The sequence below is a fragment of the Narcine bancroftii genome, chromosome 3 (genome assembly GCF_036971445.1).
Source record: "Narcine bancroftii isolate sNarBan1 chromosome 3, sNarBan1.hap1, whole genome shotgun sequence".
NCBI classification, from domain to species: domain Eukaryota; kingdom Metazoa; phylum Chordata; class Chondrichthyes; order Torpediniformes; family Narcinidae; genus Narcine; species Narcine bancroftii.
Genome location: NC_091471.1, coordinates 109040827 through 109058864, shown reverse-complemented (window position 1 = coordinate 109058864; position 18038 = coordinate 109040827). Strand labels below are relative to the sequence as shown.

The window sequence follows — 18038 nt, the reverse complement described above, 5'->3', positions numbered from 1 at the left end:
GCTCCACTCCTACCCTGAGCCACTCACTGGTTCACTCCTCACTGGCCATTCCTCTTTAGCTACCCCTCCCTTTATTTGTCTCTGCCATTTACCTCAATTACTCACTCCCACAAATCAACACTTTGCTTAACCCTTCAGTTGCCCTCGAAAACCTTTTTAAAACTCCCTCTGACTCACCTCTCTCTCCCGTCTGTCACTCCTCTCTCCTCGATGCTCCCGCAATTCAAATTGTGCTAGGCCCTGCTTCTAACCCTGTTTAAAACTCCCTCTGATTCATCTCTCTCTCTCTATTGCTCTTCCTCAATGCTCCCACAATTCAAATGGTTTATTCAAATAACTTAAAAAAATTTATAGGAAGAAACCAGGAAAATCCCAGCAGGGCCCTTGGATCTAACTAAGTGCTTCTTAGACCAATATACCCCCATTTACTGCAAACTTTCAGTGTCCCAAGTGGAACAAGAAATCTTTAACAGACTGACGTAAATCTGATAGAAACCTTAAGATAATGACAACAGGCAAAAGCTTTGGTTTAAAAATATTAATCTGTTAAAACTACAGATCAAAGTGATAAGCAAATTTTCCTGAATTTTTTAATTTTAGACTGAAACTGCACCTGGAGTACTGTGTCCAGTTCTGGTCTCCATATTTGAGGAAGGATATACTGGCTTTGGAGACGGTCCAGAGGAGGTTTACTAGGTTGATCCCTGGGATGAAGGGGTTGACTTATGATGAAAGATTAAATCGTCTAGGATTGTATTCACTCGAGTTCAGAAGAATGAGAGGAGATCTTATAGAAACATATAGGATTATGAAGGGTATGGATAGGATAGATGTAGGAATGTTTTTTGAGCTGGCCGGGGAAACTAAAACGAGAGGACACAGTCTCAAGATTCGGGGGAGTAGATTTAGGACAGAGATGAGGAAAAATAGTTTTTCCCAGAGAGTAGTGAATGTTTGGAATTCTCTAACCAGGGAAGTGGTTGAGGCTGCCTCATTAACCATATTTAAAATTCGGTTAGATAAATTTTTACATGATAGAGGAATTAGGGGATATGGGGAGAAGGCAGGTAGGTGGAGTTAGGTCATAAATTAGATCAGCCATGATCGTATTGAATGGCGGAGCAGGCTCGATGGGCCATTTTTGGCCTACTCCTGTTCCTACTTCCTATGTTCCTATGAAACATATTTTACACATAACTTTAAAAAGCACCATGATGGTAGGACACTGGGTAGTGCGGAGGAACAAAGGGATCTGGGAATTCAGATACATAATTCCATGAAAGTGGTGTCACAGGTAGACAGGGTTGTAATGAAAGCTTTTAGCATCTTAGCCTTCATAAATCAAAGTAATGAGAATAGGAATTGGGATGTTATGGTGAGGTTGTATAAGACTTTGGCGAGGCCAAATTTGGAGTATTGTGTGCAATTTTGGTTGCCAAACTACAGGAAGGTTATCAGTCAGATTGAAAGAGTGCAGAGATTAACTAGGATGTTGCTGGGTCTTCAGGAATTGAGTTACAGGGAAAGATTAAACAGGTTAGGATTTTATTCCTTGGAGCGTAGAAGAACGAGGGGAGATTTGATGGAGGTTTACAAAATTACGATGGATATAAACAGAGTAAATGCGAGTAGGCTCTTTCCATTTAGATTAGGAGAGATAAATACAAGAGGATATGGTTTTAGGGTAAAAGGGGAAAGGTTTATGGGGAATATTAGGGGGAAATATTAGGGGGAACTTTTACTCAGTGAGTGGTGGGAGTGTGGAATGGGCTGTCATTTGACATGGTAAATGTGGGCTCAATCTTAAGTTTTAAGAATAAATTGGATAAATACATGGATGGGAGAGGTCTAGATGGTTATGGAATGGGTGCAGGTTAGTGGGACTAGTGGAATGATGTTTCAGCAGACTAGAAGGGCCAAATGGCCCGTTTTCTGTGTTGTAGTGTTCTATGGTTCTTACTCAGGATGCAAGTGAAATCATGTGATTTTTTTTTAAAACAATTCCCTGATTTCTATTACTTGTATGTGACTGTACTATAAAGCAGTACAAGAAACTCTGAATATGTAATGGTGCTAATGGCGCTGCCTGTTTTTCAGCAAATTTGTAACAAAGCATCATAGATCAAATGAGACAAGATAAATGAGAACATATTTTTCCTCTCCTGTTGATAATTACACATCAATCACATCTAAAAATTTTGGTTAATCAAAGCCAAGAGCCATCATGGGAGCAGCTTGGTAAACCATGCTGCTGAAATTGAGCACTAGGGCTATCTGATTTCTTAGCAAAGTCTGGCCAGTCCACACATACAATAAAGTTTGGGAGTTAACTTGGCTCCACTCTTTGATTTCCTGCTCTAAATGTAACCCTGGGTTAAAATTATGGTTTTAAAACCTATGTGATCTTGTATAAGGAAAGGGAAACAGCCTATGATGTCATCGGATCCAATCAATGCATGGATTATTTTTCTTTAATCCAGTTCCCTTTCATATGTACTCATCTCACTTCTATTACCATCGAGTTGGAACAGGAGGCAAACAGAACTGAAGACTGCTCCACAGTTCAACTCTCAAAGCTTCTTTGTATGTTCCAGAAGGGAAGGCATTTCCTGCCACCAGGTGGCCAGCAGGTTTGAACAGTGGCCTTGAGCACAACCAAAATGACGACATGGTGTGTGGAGGAAGTACCTCTATACTTAGCTCCTGTAATCTGTACACTAGTCACCTCTCTTTAGTCTTACCTTCAAATCACCAATAATCAGCCAGTGAAAAGTTACATTTTCCATTCTGTAACAACATGGCATTTTTAGTAGTTTAAGAAATAGGATATATTCATTAAATATTCTAATAAAAAAAGGTAGAATGGACATGATTTGGAGGCATTTTATAAAATATTCATAAAAAGTACTGGTATTATGTTTCTTATGCATTACATTATTCATTTTACAAAATGGTCTGCAACTGACAGGAACATTTTCAGATAATTAAAAACAAAAATGTCGCTGGTACCAAAATTGGAAACTGGTGCCATTCTTATGGAAGCCCATCAGTTAATTTTGTTCCCAAGTCAGAAAAAATATCACTTAGTATAGTAACCATGGTAATGTATGTCTGGAAGTGAATGGCATCAAAAGCATACAAGATGTCTTGAAGAATTTCTAAAGGTGAGGAAAGGAAACCAATTCTGCCACATGAAGGAAGGAATGCACAAATGATTGTCAGACTTCAGAATTTAATAATGTTATGGAGCATAATATTAGGGATGCCATAAATTTGTCTTCGTAACCTTGGACTGTCTGTTTAAAGATGAAAATGTTTTTTTTTTTCCTGAAACAATTGATATTTAACACAGCTAGCTTCAAAGCAGAATCAATAAAGACAAAGAAAATTGTTTACCAGCTTTCAGAACATGTAATTACTACATAATGTAAAAACAAGTCAATTTTCTCTCTACAATTTAATTATCGTTTAATTTGGATAACCAACTGAATTTCTGCTGGTTATTCAAATTAAAGGATAAATACAAGGGAGAATGGACTTGTTTCAGAAATTCAGATGTACTTAATTATCCATAAAGCAATGAGAAATTCAGCAATTAAGAAAAAAATTAGACATATAGCAATTTGGCCCTACGAGTACATGCTGCCCAATTAGGTTTTTGAAGGATGGGAGGAACCAGGACCCCTGGAGAAAAACCCACACAGACACAGGGAGAACGTACAAACTCCTTACAGACAATGCAGGATTTGAACCCAGGTCCCGTCCCTATCATTGGTGCTGTAAAGGCATAGCGCTAACCACTAAGCCAACCATGCCACAAAAATGCAAGGCTATTTTTTTACTTTTCAGTAAACTTATTTCTAAACATCATCTATCAACTGAAATAACAATATTAGGACAGAATTTACATCCTCTGTGATGTTCGTTTCTAAATTGTTAATTGCATAATGCCACTATTGCACAGAACATAGCCATTATGCATTTTGTAAAAGATTCATTGTAGACTCGTTGAGAACAGCAACAATCCTGCAGATTGTATAACCAGATGCACACATGCCTTAAGGGAGTTAACATTGTAATAATGGATGTATAAAGATAGTTAAAAAAGAATACCAAGTGAATAATTATTTTCCTGCCAGAACACAGGATAGAAAACTACTTTATTATCCCCTTTGCTAATTTATGGTCACAAATTTCAACCTAATATTTCTTAATAATTATTTTGCAGAGTACACTATTAATAACCTAATAAGTGTCAGCTCTGGCTGAATGATAGATTTCCTGTCTGTGTCAGAAGGCACTGGTTTCATGTCCCACTCTAGAGACATGACATAATCTAGGCTGATACTTCAATGTATTATTAAGAGAGTGCTGCACCGTTGGAGTTTCCGTACATTGGATGAAACAAAATACTGAGGTTGTATCTGTCCTCTCAACTGGACATAGAAGATCATAAGGCAATAATTTCAAGAAGATCCAGAAACCTTGCAATATGCTGATCATTTTTTAAAAATTTTCAATCAAAATAGTTTAAAAATAAAATTTGATTATCTGGTTGCAGTTTGTGGGATTTGCTTTGCATACCAGGTACTTTTTCTTTTGCAATACCTCAATGATTCAACTACATATGTTACAGTGTTAATTCTGTTCCTCTCTCCACAGATATTGCCTGATTCGGAGAGCTTTTGCAGCATTCAATGTTTTTGTATCTAGTATCTGCGCTACCATCAGTTCACTGCTATTTCTTTCCAGAACAGCCCTTGAATAAGCTCAACTATTCTCCAACAAGATTTCACTTGTCCATTGTCAACTTCAACTTTGTTGTTTGCTGTTTCTCTTCTCATCTTTGATCAGGTCTTTATAAAACTGAATCACAGTCAGATCTTTCCATCGTGGCCAGCTCTAGCTCTCTTTTCTTCCATACATATGTGCAAATGTATTTCATCCAAAACATCACAACTCCTGAACATTCAATGACCCTCACCCCTCACTGACATCCATGTTAATGGCATACATTCAACGTCAGAGTGGCACAGTAGTGTTGTGGTTAGTACCATGCAATTATAGTGCCAGCTATCTGGGTTCAAATCCAACACTGTAAGGAGTTTGTCCATTCTCCCCGTGCCCACACAGGTTTCCTCTGGGTGCTCCCATTTCCTCCCACATTCCAAAGACGTACAGTGTCAGCCTGTCACTACGCTGTATAGTTAAATTAAAAGTAAATCAAACTTTGTAGGTAATAAGAATTTTTCCTGTTGTTCTGAACCCTCTCACCTGTCTCACTCTCGCTATACCCTCATTTTTTTCTATGACATCTATCCTTCAGTCCTCAGCTTCAAGTCCACGCATTCCCATCTCAATTTATCTCTTTCCACTTCACTGAATTTCAAATATGACTGAGGTCTTTTGTTCTCTTCACCATCACCTGACTTTTGGTTTTCTCTCCAACCACCATATCAAAACTCCTCAGCCTCAAAGCAACAGACGCTTTCACTTTCAGAAATTATACCCTCTCCAATCCTTCTCAATGCAAATTCAGTGCGACATTAACCATTTCTGTTTTATTTCACTCTGCTCATTCATGTTAGTCAATCCACTATTCTGTTCTCTATGCAAAATGAACAGGAGCTCTGATGAATGGTTGCTGAGCCAAGTGCTATGCTTGCTCTCCACAAGTAGGTGCTTGCAAGTTAATCTACTTTTCACACTAGAAAAGTACATTAATAGCTGCAAATTAGTTTGTGACATCGAATATGTGCAAGGTGCTTCATATCAATCACTGAAATTGGCACTTCAAGTCTATGCTTATTTTGAACCACCTGTTTTTATTAATACCATTTTTAAAATTCTCACCAACTTCCCTCATACATTCATTTACACAGTCAGGATAATTTACAGTGGCTAACTAGGCTACCCACCTATGTGTCTTTGTGACACAGGAGGAAGTTGGAGCACTCTGGGGAAATCAATGTGATCTCAGGGGGAGCCTGCAAACTCCATGCAGACAGTGCCCATGGTCAGAACTGAACCCAATTTCTGGTGATGTGAGGTCATGGTACAAGCTGCAACACTGCTGTGCCTGACCAAATTTAAAGCTTTTCTTCATACCTGTTATTTGCAATTTTCAATCATCTATAGCAAGTAAGATACAGAAAAGGCAAAAATTTAACAACATCCAGATGCTTCCTGCTGTAGCAGTTCAAGACAAATAGCTGGATGATTTAGAACAAATTTCACAACAGAAGGGAATGGCTGTAGTATTGAATGCCTCAAGAGTCACAGGCATCAACAAACGCAGCTTTTCTTTGCAGGAGTTCAACAAATTTGCTGGCTTCCAGTGATTTTTGATCAGTTTCAACTGGAAGATCAATATGCTTTCAAGCTTATCAAAGATGGACTGAACAAGAATTTTTGGCATCAATAAATGAGTTTTTCTCTTTCAGATGTTTGGGGAAGAGATTGAATAAAAGAAATGATATCAGGAAGACAATCCAACAGCTTACCTCAATAATGTACAGGACTATGTTCTTGTAAAAACAGTACAGGATACACTTTGCTACTCGATTATAGTTCCAGGCTCCATGAACCAGCAACAAGTTCTTCAGATACTTGAACTAGAAACAACACAAGGATTACAACTATCCATTAAGCCAAAAAGACATTAACAATTTTTTTTTAAAAACAAGTTGAAGCTTTAGACTTGATATTTTTATTTCCATAGCTCATAATATACAAACTAATTAACATCTTTGACATTTTTATTGTAAAATGCCAAAGCAGTAATGCAAAAAATTCACATGCACAAACATAGTCTGAGGTGGCTCCCGATGTTGGATCCTCTACATCGGGGAGTGGATGCAGGCTGGGAGATCATTACAATGAGCAGGTTCACTCGGAATGCTGCAATAGCAAGTACCTCTCGGTGGCCAACCACTTCAATTCCACACACCTATGTCACACTGATATGTCTGTCCATGAATTCATGCACTGCCAAATTGAGGCCACTCTGAAATTGGAGGAATAGTTCCTTGTAATCTGTCATGGCAACCAGAAGACACCAATATCAACTCCAATTTTCATGAGCCCACCCACCCCCCCAAGTCTCTCCCTTTCCCTACCCCTGTCTCCCGTCCTCCATCTCCCCTTTCTATTTATCAGAGATCTAACCTTCTTAGTCCTCTCCTCTCACCTCAGTTTCTTTCTGTTCTAAACTCCCCTCCTCCCCCACACCATCTGTATCCACCCATTATAGCGTCTGCCAGAATTTCAATATTCCTGAAGAAAGGCTCAGGCCAGAAACTTGGACTGCCTTTTTACACCCTATGCCTTCTACTCTCCAGCACTTTTGTGTATCCAGACTAGAACCCTGATATGTAGATTTTCTTGTACACCTGAATTTTCCCATTATTTGCAATGTGTGGCTCTGAATTACAAAATGCACATTTGAATTTCAAATGATAACTTGAGAGCTTGAGTCTAAACACAAAAATGCTGGAGGAACTTAATAGTCACACAGCACCTATAGGAAGTTAAGATATGTAACCAACATTTCGGGCCTGAGCTCTTCAAGACGTGAAGCTTTAGGGCTGCAGGGAGTGCAGAGGGGGCGCAGTGAGAGAGGCTCTCACAGAATTCCCTTTGAAGAGAGGAGAACTTCAGGTTAGGCATCACTCGAAGAGATTTCACAGTGGAGCAACTGAATGGATCGAAACATGAAAGTTTGCAGACGCTGTGATTATAGTAAAAACACAAAAATGCTGGAAGAACTCAGCAGGTTTCGCAGCGTCCCTAGGAGGTAAAGATATGACCCAAATCTTTGGTAATATATCTTTACCTCCTAGGGACGCTGTGAGTTTCTGTAGCATTTTTGTGTTTTTACTCTAAAACAACAACTGTGGACTTTTGTGTTCCACTTGAGAGCTTGAATTTGGTTTTAAAAATCTGGGAATAAAAGCTCGTATTGTTAAATATATCAGCAAAATTGTCAGACTGTTGTAAAAATCTAACCATCACATTTTAGTCAGCTTATTCACATCTGAGTTAATCCATTTCTCCAGCCTGCCATTTAAGTGGCAGCTCACTAAATTTTAGTCCCACCTCCTGCTGTTGATATTAAAAATTCTCACGCTATATTTTACCTGCCAGACTGGAAGCAGGAGTCTACAATGGAATTGGGAATTAGCAGGAACTCTTTCCCTGATTTTGGCACATTTCCACTGTGTCTAATTATGCACCTTCTGTCTGCATATTTACACAGCAAATGTAATTTTTGGTCATTCTAGGCAGATTTCAACTTGAGTAAACCCAGATGAAGAGGTACACATAGTAAAGATCAGTAGATCACCAAGAGGAACCAGGTTCAAAAATGTGGAGCAGAATAGCAAAGTAAACATTGAAATACTGGAAAGCCAGAGGTGAGCAAATGCCAATAGGAATGTACTGTTGGTGCCTTTCTCCTCTACTTGGAGGGAAACCTGCAGGAAGAATACCAGAAGAGGGAAAGAGAACCAAAATGACAACCAATTTTCCTCCAGTTTTACAGAAAAAGACTTAGTATCAGCTATTAGAGTTACACTGGTATTTCTCACACCAATGGATAAACTGATTAGAATAAATAGATAAGAGTTTATTGTGATGTACATAAGCACAATGAACAAGCAAGACCGCATTAGCAGTAGCATGTGCAGTTTTTGTCACTCGGCTATAGGAAAGGGTGCAGATAGTTTATGAGAATATTAATGGGACTGGTAGGTTTCAATTGCAAGAAGAAGCTGGATAGGGTGGGATTTTTCACCCTGGCATGTAGAAGGTTAAGGGGGTTTATAAAATCATTAGGGACATCGATAAGGCAAAGAGTCAAAGCTTCTTTATCCCCCCTAGGGAGAGAGAATCTAAAGCTAGCAGACATAGATTGGGGAAAGATTTGAATCAGGACTAGTGGGGCATCTTCTTCAAGAGGCTGGTAGGTAAATGGAATGAGGAAGCAGTAGATGTGGGGACAGTTGTAACATTCAAAAGATGTTGAGATAAGTATGTGGAAAGGTAAAGTTCAAGAAGGTTAAGGGCTGGATGCCAGTAAATGGGAGCTTAATCAGCATGGACAAGTAGAACTCGATGGGATGTTGACTATGCACAGGAATTCTTGTTTGCTGCATCAACACAGCTCTGTAGAGCACAAGAACAAGTAAAAAGTTGTAGCGGGGCTCAAGACTCGCAGAAGGAATTAGATGTGTACGTCGATAGAATGTAATCGACACAGTTTATTCAGGGGCAGCTCTGCCTTTTATAGTGAGCTTGGCTGGGGCCAGCCACCGATTTGTCGGTTCCAGTATCCTGGCCCCGATTGGGCCCCCTGGGATCTACCGGCGGTGAATGGCCAATTTCACCATTCCATCGGCAGCCTATGGAAACGGGTGTCTCAACTGTGCAAGGTCTTGCCAGTTGCTGCGTTTGATGGCTATTTCCGGTGTTGGCCCGAGGTGAAGGCCGCCGGCCGCTACAAAGTATAATTTACCGCTCAAAAGATAAATATGAATGCTATTTACAGTTGCAGCTTGTTTTTAAAAAAAGTGATATCAAGTTTTAAGTTTATTTGTCAAAATAAACTAGTACAAAGAGAATGGTTCTTTTGCAGGTAGCCAAAAAGGTTTTAATCTAATGTTGCATACATCTATGTTACAGAGCACAATATTCAGAGAACAGGGTTAAAATGAAAAGGCAGATCAATTTGTAGCAAGCAAGGGCAGCATGAGAGTATTGCTGATGGCTGCAGGGAAGAAAGCAGCTTCAAGCCTGTTAGTGTTTTCAAGTCTTCAGCCTTCTCCCTGACAGGAGGAGGGAGAAGAAAGTATGTCAGGGGTGTGATGGCTGCCCAATATGTTGGCTGCCTTTCCTAGGCAACGGGAGATGTAGATGGGAGTCCATGGAGTGGAGGGAGGTTTGTGTTATGCTCTTGAGTTACATTCATCACCTTTGTAATTTCTTCCGATCATGAGCACACTGACACATCTAGTAAGTATGCTTTTGATGGTGTATCTGTAGAAGTTGTTGAGAGGCAGGGGACATGCCAAACTTCCTGAGTCTTCGAAGAAAGTAGAGGTATTAGTGCATTTCCTTGATCGATGTGTTGTCATGCTTGTCCCAGGTCAGGTCATTGGTGATATTTATTCCAGCTATCTATTCTATTAACAGTGCCATTCATTTAGACAGGATGTGGACTCCGCCCTTCCCCTCTTGAAATCTTATTGATGAGAGAGAGTTTGTTGCCTTGGCATCACACCATCGGACTTTCAATTCTGTTCTCCTGTATTCTGTCTAATCATTATTTGACACCTTACCCATTACTGTAGAGTTGGCAGCAAATTTGAAGATGGAGCTGGAACGGAATTTAAATGAGCAGTCGTGGGTGTGGAGCAAGAAAAGTAGGATCATCAACATTGAATGTGATTGTGGAGCAGATGCTGCTACCTCTCTTCAGTGATTGTGGTCTGTTAGAAAGGAAGTCAAGGATCCAGTTGCAGAAGGAGGGGTGCAGAGGCCTCGATTCTGAAGTGTGGGGATAATTTGCTGGGGACTATGGCATTGAAGGCAGAGCTGCAGTCAATGAACAGTTGTCAAACTCAAGTGTCCTTGGCATTCAGGTGAGGGGGAATTTGATAGAGCTCTTTAAAATTTTGAGAGGAGTAGATATAGATAGACTTTTCCATTGAGGATAGGGGAGATTCAAACAAGAGGACATGAGCTGAGAGATAGGGGGTAAAAGTTTAGGTGCAACACAAGGGGAAGCTTCTTTAGTCAGAGAGCAGTGTCTGTGTGGAATGAGCTACCGGTGGAGGCAGGTACAATATCATCTTTTAAGAAAAATGTGGATGGGTATATGGTTGTAAAAGGTATGGAGAATTATGGGCAGAATGCAGGTCAGTGGGACGAGGAGAGTAAAAGTGTTTCAGCACAGACAAGAAGGGCTGTGATGGCCTGTTTCCATAATGTAATTGTTATATGGTTTATAGGATTATATGGTTCTTGAGCTGAGTGGAGATGGGGTGATGGCATCTGTCATGGATCTGTTTGCCCAATATGCAAATTGAAATGGGTTAAGTTTGGCTGGAAGGCTAGAGTTACACTTCCAAAGGAGGTTGAAGAGGGCGAGATACTGGCCCCATTTTGACAACATTTTAAAGGAGCATAATTGAGAATGTCCTGTATAGTAGCTGCAAAGCATCAGTCTAAAATCAATACAGAGGATCGTCAAAACAACCGAGGTCATTGGGTTCTCCCTTTCCTCTATAAATGGCATTTGCCCACAGCATGGCTTAAATAGGGCTCAAAGAATTATAGAGGACTCTTTCCATCCAGCACACAGTATCTTTTTCCTCCTACCATCAAGGAAGATTTCAGATTTATTGTCAGAACACCATCATTTCATCACATACAACCCTGAGATTCTTTTTCTTTGGTGAGTCAGAATTATCACTTATTGGTAGTGCAAAAAAGAGGAGGATTAAAATTACAACTGCCAGGCTTGGAAAATGCTTCTTCCTGCAGGCTGGGAGATTATTGAAAATATCCTGTTACTGAGTAAATTATTCCAAAATATTTAGATAAATTTTATTAAATTATATTTTTATGTATATATATGTGACTATTAGGTGCTGTGCATTGTGCATGTATATGTGTGCATCATGGTCCGGAGAAATATTGCTTCATCTGATTTTGTATGTACAGTCATGGCCAGCCTCTAAGAGCTCTTCATGATGGTGGATATCAAATCCACCAGTCGGCAGTCATTCAGATCCATTACTGTGCTTTTCTTTGGCACTGGTGTGATGATGGCCTGTTTGAAGCAAGTGGAGCTTTAGTATGTTGTTGGGAGAGGATAAATATGGATGTGAATACATCTGCCAGTTAATCTGCACAGGATCTCAGGACATATCCCAGGATTTGATCTGGGTCAATTGATCTCCAAGAATTCACCCCTGGAAGGTTGCTCTTACTTTGGTACAGTGACGATGGGTGTAACATCATTTGAAATAATTGATGTGGTTGTCACCTCCCCTTTGGCTCAGTGTAGCAGCAGCATGTTCACTGTAGCAGTTAGCCAACACCATTATAGTGCTAGCGATCTGGGTTCAAATCCAGTACTGTCTGTAAGGAGTTTGTATGCATGGGTTTCCTCCAGGTGCCCCGGTTTCCTCCCTCATTCCAAAGACGTACAGGGTTAGTTGGTTAATTGGTCACATTGGTGTGTTTGGGTGGCATAGGTTTGTGGGCCAGAAGGGCCTGTTACTCTCTTCCATCTCTGAAAAACACGATTCACTTACTGGGGACTATTGCACTGTGCTGCTGGGTTTTGCTCCATAGTGCAAACAGGTCTTTGGTAGTCCTAGCCAAAATAACATGGGGAGATTCAAGAGCCTGATAGCTGTTGGAAAATACTTTTGAAAGTATTATTAAATGTAAGTATGAACAGAAAAAAATAATTCTGATCATTCTGGTCAGCATAGTATTTACTGTTTATCACAAATTACTCTTGAATCGAGAGGCCTGGTGACCCATGATGCTGGGGAAGTCCAAATCAAGGAGTGGCAGACTAAGGATAAATGGCAAGCCATTTTGTCATAAATGACAAGAGAAGCCATTTTGTCACAAAGAGAGCTGTGAATTTGTGCAACTCCCTGCCACAGGAAGCGTTGACGCCAGTTCATTAAGTATATTCAAAAGAGAATTGGATGTGATCCTGAAAGGAATCAAGGGGAATGAGGAGAAAGCAGGAATAGGGTCCTAAAGTCATGTGATCAGCAGTCTCAAGGGGCAGAATGGCATTCTCCTGTACCTATGACACTATGTCCAGAGTACAGAGTCAAGGAGATTGGTTTGCCTGGAGAGGTATGCGGCTCAGACAGACCAAAAGCAGGTTTCCCTCCCAAAGACATAATGAACCAGGCAATCCATAGCTTCTCAGACATCCAAAGTGATATCAGCCTTTTATTCCAGTTTCATTTCATTAATTAGTTGAAGTTCAATCCCTCAGTTATCATTTTGGTAGGTGAATAATTTTATTTGTGAATTCTTTATTGCAAGTTATTTGATTTTGCAAAGCAGGTCTACACTATGTGTAATGCTTTTTTGTAGGGCTGACAATATTTTCAGTCATACGATTTTTGGAGCAATTATTGCAAAGTAAGAATATCAAGACACCATTGGTTGAATAATTAAGAAATGATTTAAATTTGCAATAATTTGTAATGTCAGCGATAATGACATCTGTCAAATTGAATCTATGTACTGAAGATTACATTAAATGATTTTGACATATCATGTTACCTGCGCAATAGAATAATCAGAAGAATTTGCTGCTTGCAGACCCTCATTTCCACTTATTCCAACACCGACATGTGCTGTCTGGATCATTCCCACATCATTTGCTCCATCACCTATTGCTAGTGTTATAACTTTCACCTGTTTCTTCACCATGTCAACTATTTCTGACTTCTGAAGAGGTGAAACTCTGAATAAAGTGAAACAAGAAAAATCAGAGAAATGAGACCTTGACAGTTAGAAACTGCATTTGTATGCACCTGAAAAACAAGAAAAATCCTATTTTTATCTGCTACTTTTAATATCTTCGACCCAAAAAATCTCCTCCCCACCCCCACCTGTTCCAACTGATTTTGCTTCTATTGCCATTTTCTCACAAGCTGCAGAAAGCCCAAGGTACATTAGGAAAAAGGCAGTATTCATTGAACGGCTGTGTGCTTCATTTTGCTTTAAAAAAAAAATTGGGACATTTAACAGGAATTACAAAGCAAAGTTTCACTTTCCAAGGTCGGTGAGATGACACAGAGAATGAAGCACGTAGTGGTGGTAAAGGGTGCAAGTTCAAGGAGGGGAGGTCTAAACGTCCCTCATGCGACCAAGGGAAACACTCAGATGCAAGTATCTTTTAGCTCATTAACCTTAAGTTTAGATGTGGATTTAGTTTTGCATGTCAGGGTAGGGGGGAATGGGGGGGGGGGGTGGAAACAGGTGGGGATAGTATTTAAACAGTGTTGATTTTAACATCATTGCAGAGTTTGAGTCAGGTAGTAAAAAATGAGCATAACTAGCTTGAAAACAGCAAATATGCCCAAGAATGTTTTAATATAGGGTGCCCTCAGATAATTAGAATCCAGTTCAGAACTTCTTTACATTAACACTGTGATTTTGAACAATTTATCCATAAATACCTTCTCCACTGAGGCCAAAACAGGGTAAATATTTAAACTTGTTTTGTGGAATTATCCTGAATCCATTGTACAAGTTTGATTTCATAATCAAATTCAGGGAGATTGCTTAAGTTAAACACGTTACATAATTTCCTAATTTACTGCCAGAGGTGAAGGTAGACAACATGATGAATGAAACATCACTGTTTGATACTTTTGTTGTCTCGGTATTTAATACTGCTAAGGCAAAAATAGCAACTGTCCTGAAGGCTATTTTTGAGGTCAGAATTTTGGCCTGATGAAGAGGAATTTGGATTCTTTTGAAATTGGAAAGTATTACTTTGATTTAAAAAAAAAACAAATAGTAATAAATCCACCTAAGAAATGTTTGGAGAATAAACGAAGTCCAGAAGTGTCATGGAAGATAAGCTCATGAACAAGAAATAAATTTTCCAACTCTGACTTCATCTTAAAGGACACAAAATTTCAATTGGAAAATTTGCCCTTGGGAATTAACATAAATTTTACAAAGAACAAAAATTACTGGAGTAAGACCTCTATCACTTGTAAGGTTTTTCAGTGGCCCTTATAATCCACATCTGGCTCAGTAAACGTGTCATAAAATGTACAATTAAAATATCATACTTCATTATTTCTTCTGCTTGTTTGAAATTCTTTTCAGTTGTATCGCATGAAATACAAGAGAGATGAATCTTGTTCACATTGTGTATCTTTTGAAAAGTCAAGAGGCTCAATACATGATAATTCCAAGCAACTGACAAAATAATCTAGAATTATTATAATAATCCATTTAGAATCAGTTTTAATTTTTAATTAATCAGTATAGAATCCAAAAATGGTCAAATTCTAGCTTACCGGCAGCAGATAACAGCTTTGCAAGACAATGCTAGATCCAAAAAGGATTGCCGCACTCCAAAAGTTAGGGCATATTTGAGGGTTTTTCCATCAATGATCAATGCAAAGTCATTGTCTTTACGGAGTGCATCACCCAAAGTGTTGCAGTGGTGGCTCAGTGTTTCCCTTGTTGTCTGCAAATTAATTGTTTTAAAATAAACTAGTTTCCACAGAAGCATAATGTTTACAGAATTTTATTGCAATCACCCAATAACGCAGGAGGCTTAAAACTTACAAATTCACACTGAGGCTTTCTTACTTCAAGAATGTTAGGTTAAAGTTATTGCAAACTTCATTTCTTCCCGCATAAAGGAACAGGGGAAGGTATTAAAAGTGTACTACATTGTGTGTGCACAATTATGAAACTTCCCCCTTACTCTGAGGAAAGCAATACTTCATTCTACTATAAAATTATATAATCTGCTTGCATAGGTGGAGTCTGTCAGAGATTTCTTATCTCTTCTTGTCCTTAAGATGCGTCAGAAAATATGGGCAGATTATAGAATAGATGCAGCTTACTTATGTGATAGAGCTGTAATAAAACATGCTGTAAGCAAGCATTTATGAGATTTTACATCATTATGAAAGGATTCCTTGAGACATTTAACCAAGCTCCTACAAACTTTATGGTGTTGGGAGGGGGGGGGGGGCGGGGAGTGGGGAAGGGGGCAATGGGTAGCATTTACACAATTCATTTTATATTTTGGAGATGATCAGAACAAATCAATTGAACAGGTCAATGTTAACCCCCTGGATTTCCACATTATGCCATGAAAAACTTGCCAAAAAAAAGATTTTGTAATTTTGGAGTTTCAAAAGGAAAGGCACCATATTTCTCAGCTGGAGCCGTGCACTGGTTAAAGATTATAGTTTGAATGGAATAATCGATGTCTAGCTATTTAAGTGTAGCACCAGTACTTTCAAACACCAAAGTACCAGACTCACTGAAAAATTTCTAAATGCTAAATCTGTCAGTTTACTTGGCTGCCAGATCAGCAAAACATAATTTTCCCTTCACAAATGCAAGCTAACTGCCTTACTCTTACCACCACAAGTTCTTCTGATATTATATCCATTCTTATACATTCCAGCATTTCTCTTTTTACTGACTTAAGGATGTCACTATAAAATATTGACTTTAGTTAAATCCTGTGGTATTTTAAAATCTCATTCTTTAAACAGTCGACAGCAACTTCCCCATTACAATGCAATGCTAACCAGTCTACAGTTTCTGCTTTTCTCGCTTCTTCCAATTTTAAATTGCCACACTTTAATCTGCAGGAACAATTCTATAATCTCTAACATTCCTCAAAATAATAAACCAACTGGGACACAAATTATCAGGCTCTTTTACAGCAGTTAATTTCTCTAGAAACATTTTCTTACTACCACTAATGTCCTTTCCTTCCTCACCTTCATCAGGTTCTTGGCTTCTGAACAAATCTGGAGAGTTACTCATATCCCCTGAAGTAAAGACAGACCAGAGTATTTGTCTAATTGCTCTGCTATTATAGTCTCCCATTTCTCCACAAGTTCACATATCTTTTTCTTTCACAGATTTAACAGAGAACTTGATTTATACTAATTGACAAAATAACCAGAGGCACAAAATCCTTTACTTAGAGCTTTTAAGAACAAATTATATTTTAACAAGAAATATTAATGAATTCCTTACAAGTTAAACATTGCACTCCCAGAAGTGGGAATTTGCTTAAATTTGGCAGAGCAAATACTATAAGTTGGAAATTTAATGAGTGAGGATTCTAGAATTGAGTGCCTGGCAGTAAATATCTCCAACGACCTGACCTGAACTAACCGCATCGGGCCGATGGCCAAGAAGGAGCACCAACACCTCTATTTTCTCAGAAGCCTGAGAAAATCTGGCATCCCCCATCTACAGATGCACCATTGAAAGAGATCTGTCAGGTGGCATCACTACATGATAAGAGAGTTGTTCATCCCTTCCCCAAGGCCACAAGATCCTGCAGAGCATTGTGAATGCAACTCAGACCATTACACACGCCTTTCATTGACCTGATATCTAGGAAAAACTGCGAACATACTAAAGGATTCATCACGCCCCAACCATGCTCTCTTCTCCCTCCTCCTGTCAAGAATTGAGTGGTGTCACAACAAACCTGCACTCAATGTTAGCAAAACAAAGGAATTGATTGTAGACTTCAAGAAAGGGAAATCAGGAGGTCACAAACCAGTGTTTATCGAGGGGTCAGCCATAGAGAGGGTAAAGAACTTCTAATTGCTGGGTGTCAACATCTATTCTGGAGCCATCATGAGAAGGCATTCTAGCAGTTATAATTTGTTGGGAGTTTGAGGAGATTTGGAATGTCACCAAAGACTCTTTCAAATTTCTACAGGTGTACCATGGAGAGCACTCTTACAAGTTGTGTCACTGTCTGGTATGGAAGTGCCAATGCACAGGACAGAGCAATCATGGGCATTAGTCTTCACTCCATTAAGGATGTGTTTAAGAAGTATCTCAAGAAAGCAGCCTCTATCCTCAAGGATAGATAGGCCATGCCCTCTTCTTTCTTACTACTACCATCAGGAAGAAGGTACAGGAACCTGAAGATGCAGACCCAATGTTACAAAAACAGCTCCTTCCCCTCCACCATCAGATTTCCGAACAGGCAATGAATCTCTGGACACTACCTCACTTTTTTTCCTTTTTTTTGCTCTATTTATTTATTTTTAAAATCTTGTATTTACAGAGCAGTAATTTATAGCAATTGTGCACATGTAATGCACAATACTACTGCCACAAAAACAACAAATTTTGTGACAGATGCCCATGACAACAAACCTGATTTCAGAGGAGGGATATTCAAAAATGTAAGATCATGCACTGCTAGATTCAAGTACAGTCTCTTTCTCACTAAGAGATTCCTAAGTGAACCTCAC

The 18038-nt window shown here is 39.2% G+C and overlaps 1 protein-coding gene across 17 annotated transcripts in view; it reads right to left on the bottom strand.

Annotated features, from left to right (window-relative positions):
* Positions 1 to 18038, bottom strand: part of atp8a1 (ATPase phospholipid transporting 8A1) — a 313300-nt gene that overhangs the window by 98319 nt on the left and 196943 nt on the right. For all 17 annotated transcript variants that reach the window (XR_011353617.1, XR_011353618.1, XM_069924781.1 and 14 more), the window contains 3 exons: positions 15081 to 15253; positions 13324 to 13507; positions 6504 to 6614 (listed from right to left, as the gene is read on the bottom strand). Coding sequence is in view for 15 of the 17 variants with exons in the window: in XM_069924781.1 (XP_069780882.1) it covers positions 6504 to 6614; positions 13324 to 13507; positions 15081 to 15253 (468 nt within the window). In the remaining 2 variants the exon portion in view is untranslated. The remainder of the gene's footprint in view (positions 1 to 6503; positions 6615 to 13323; positions 13508 to 15080; positions 15254 to 18038) is intronic.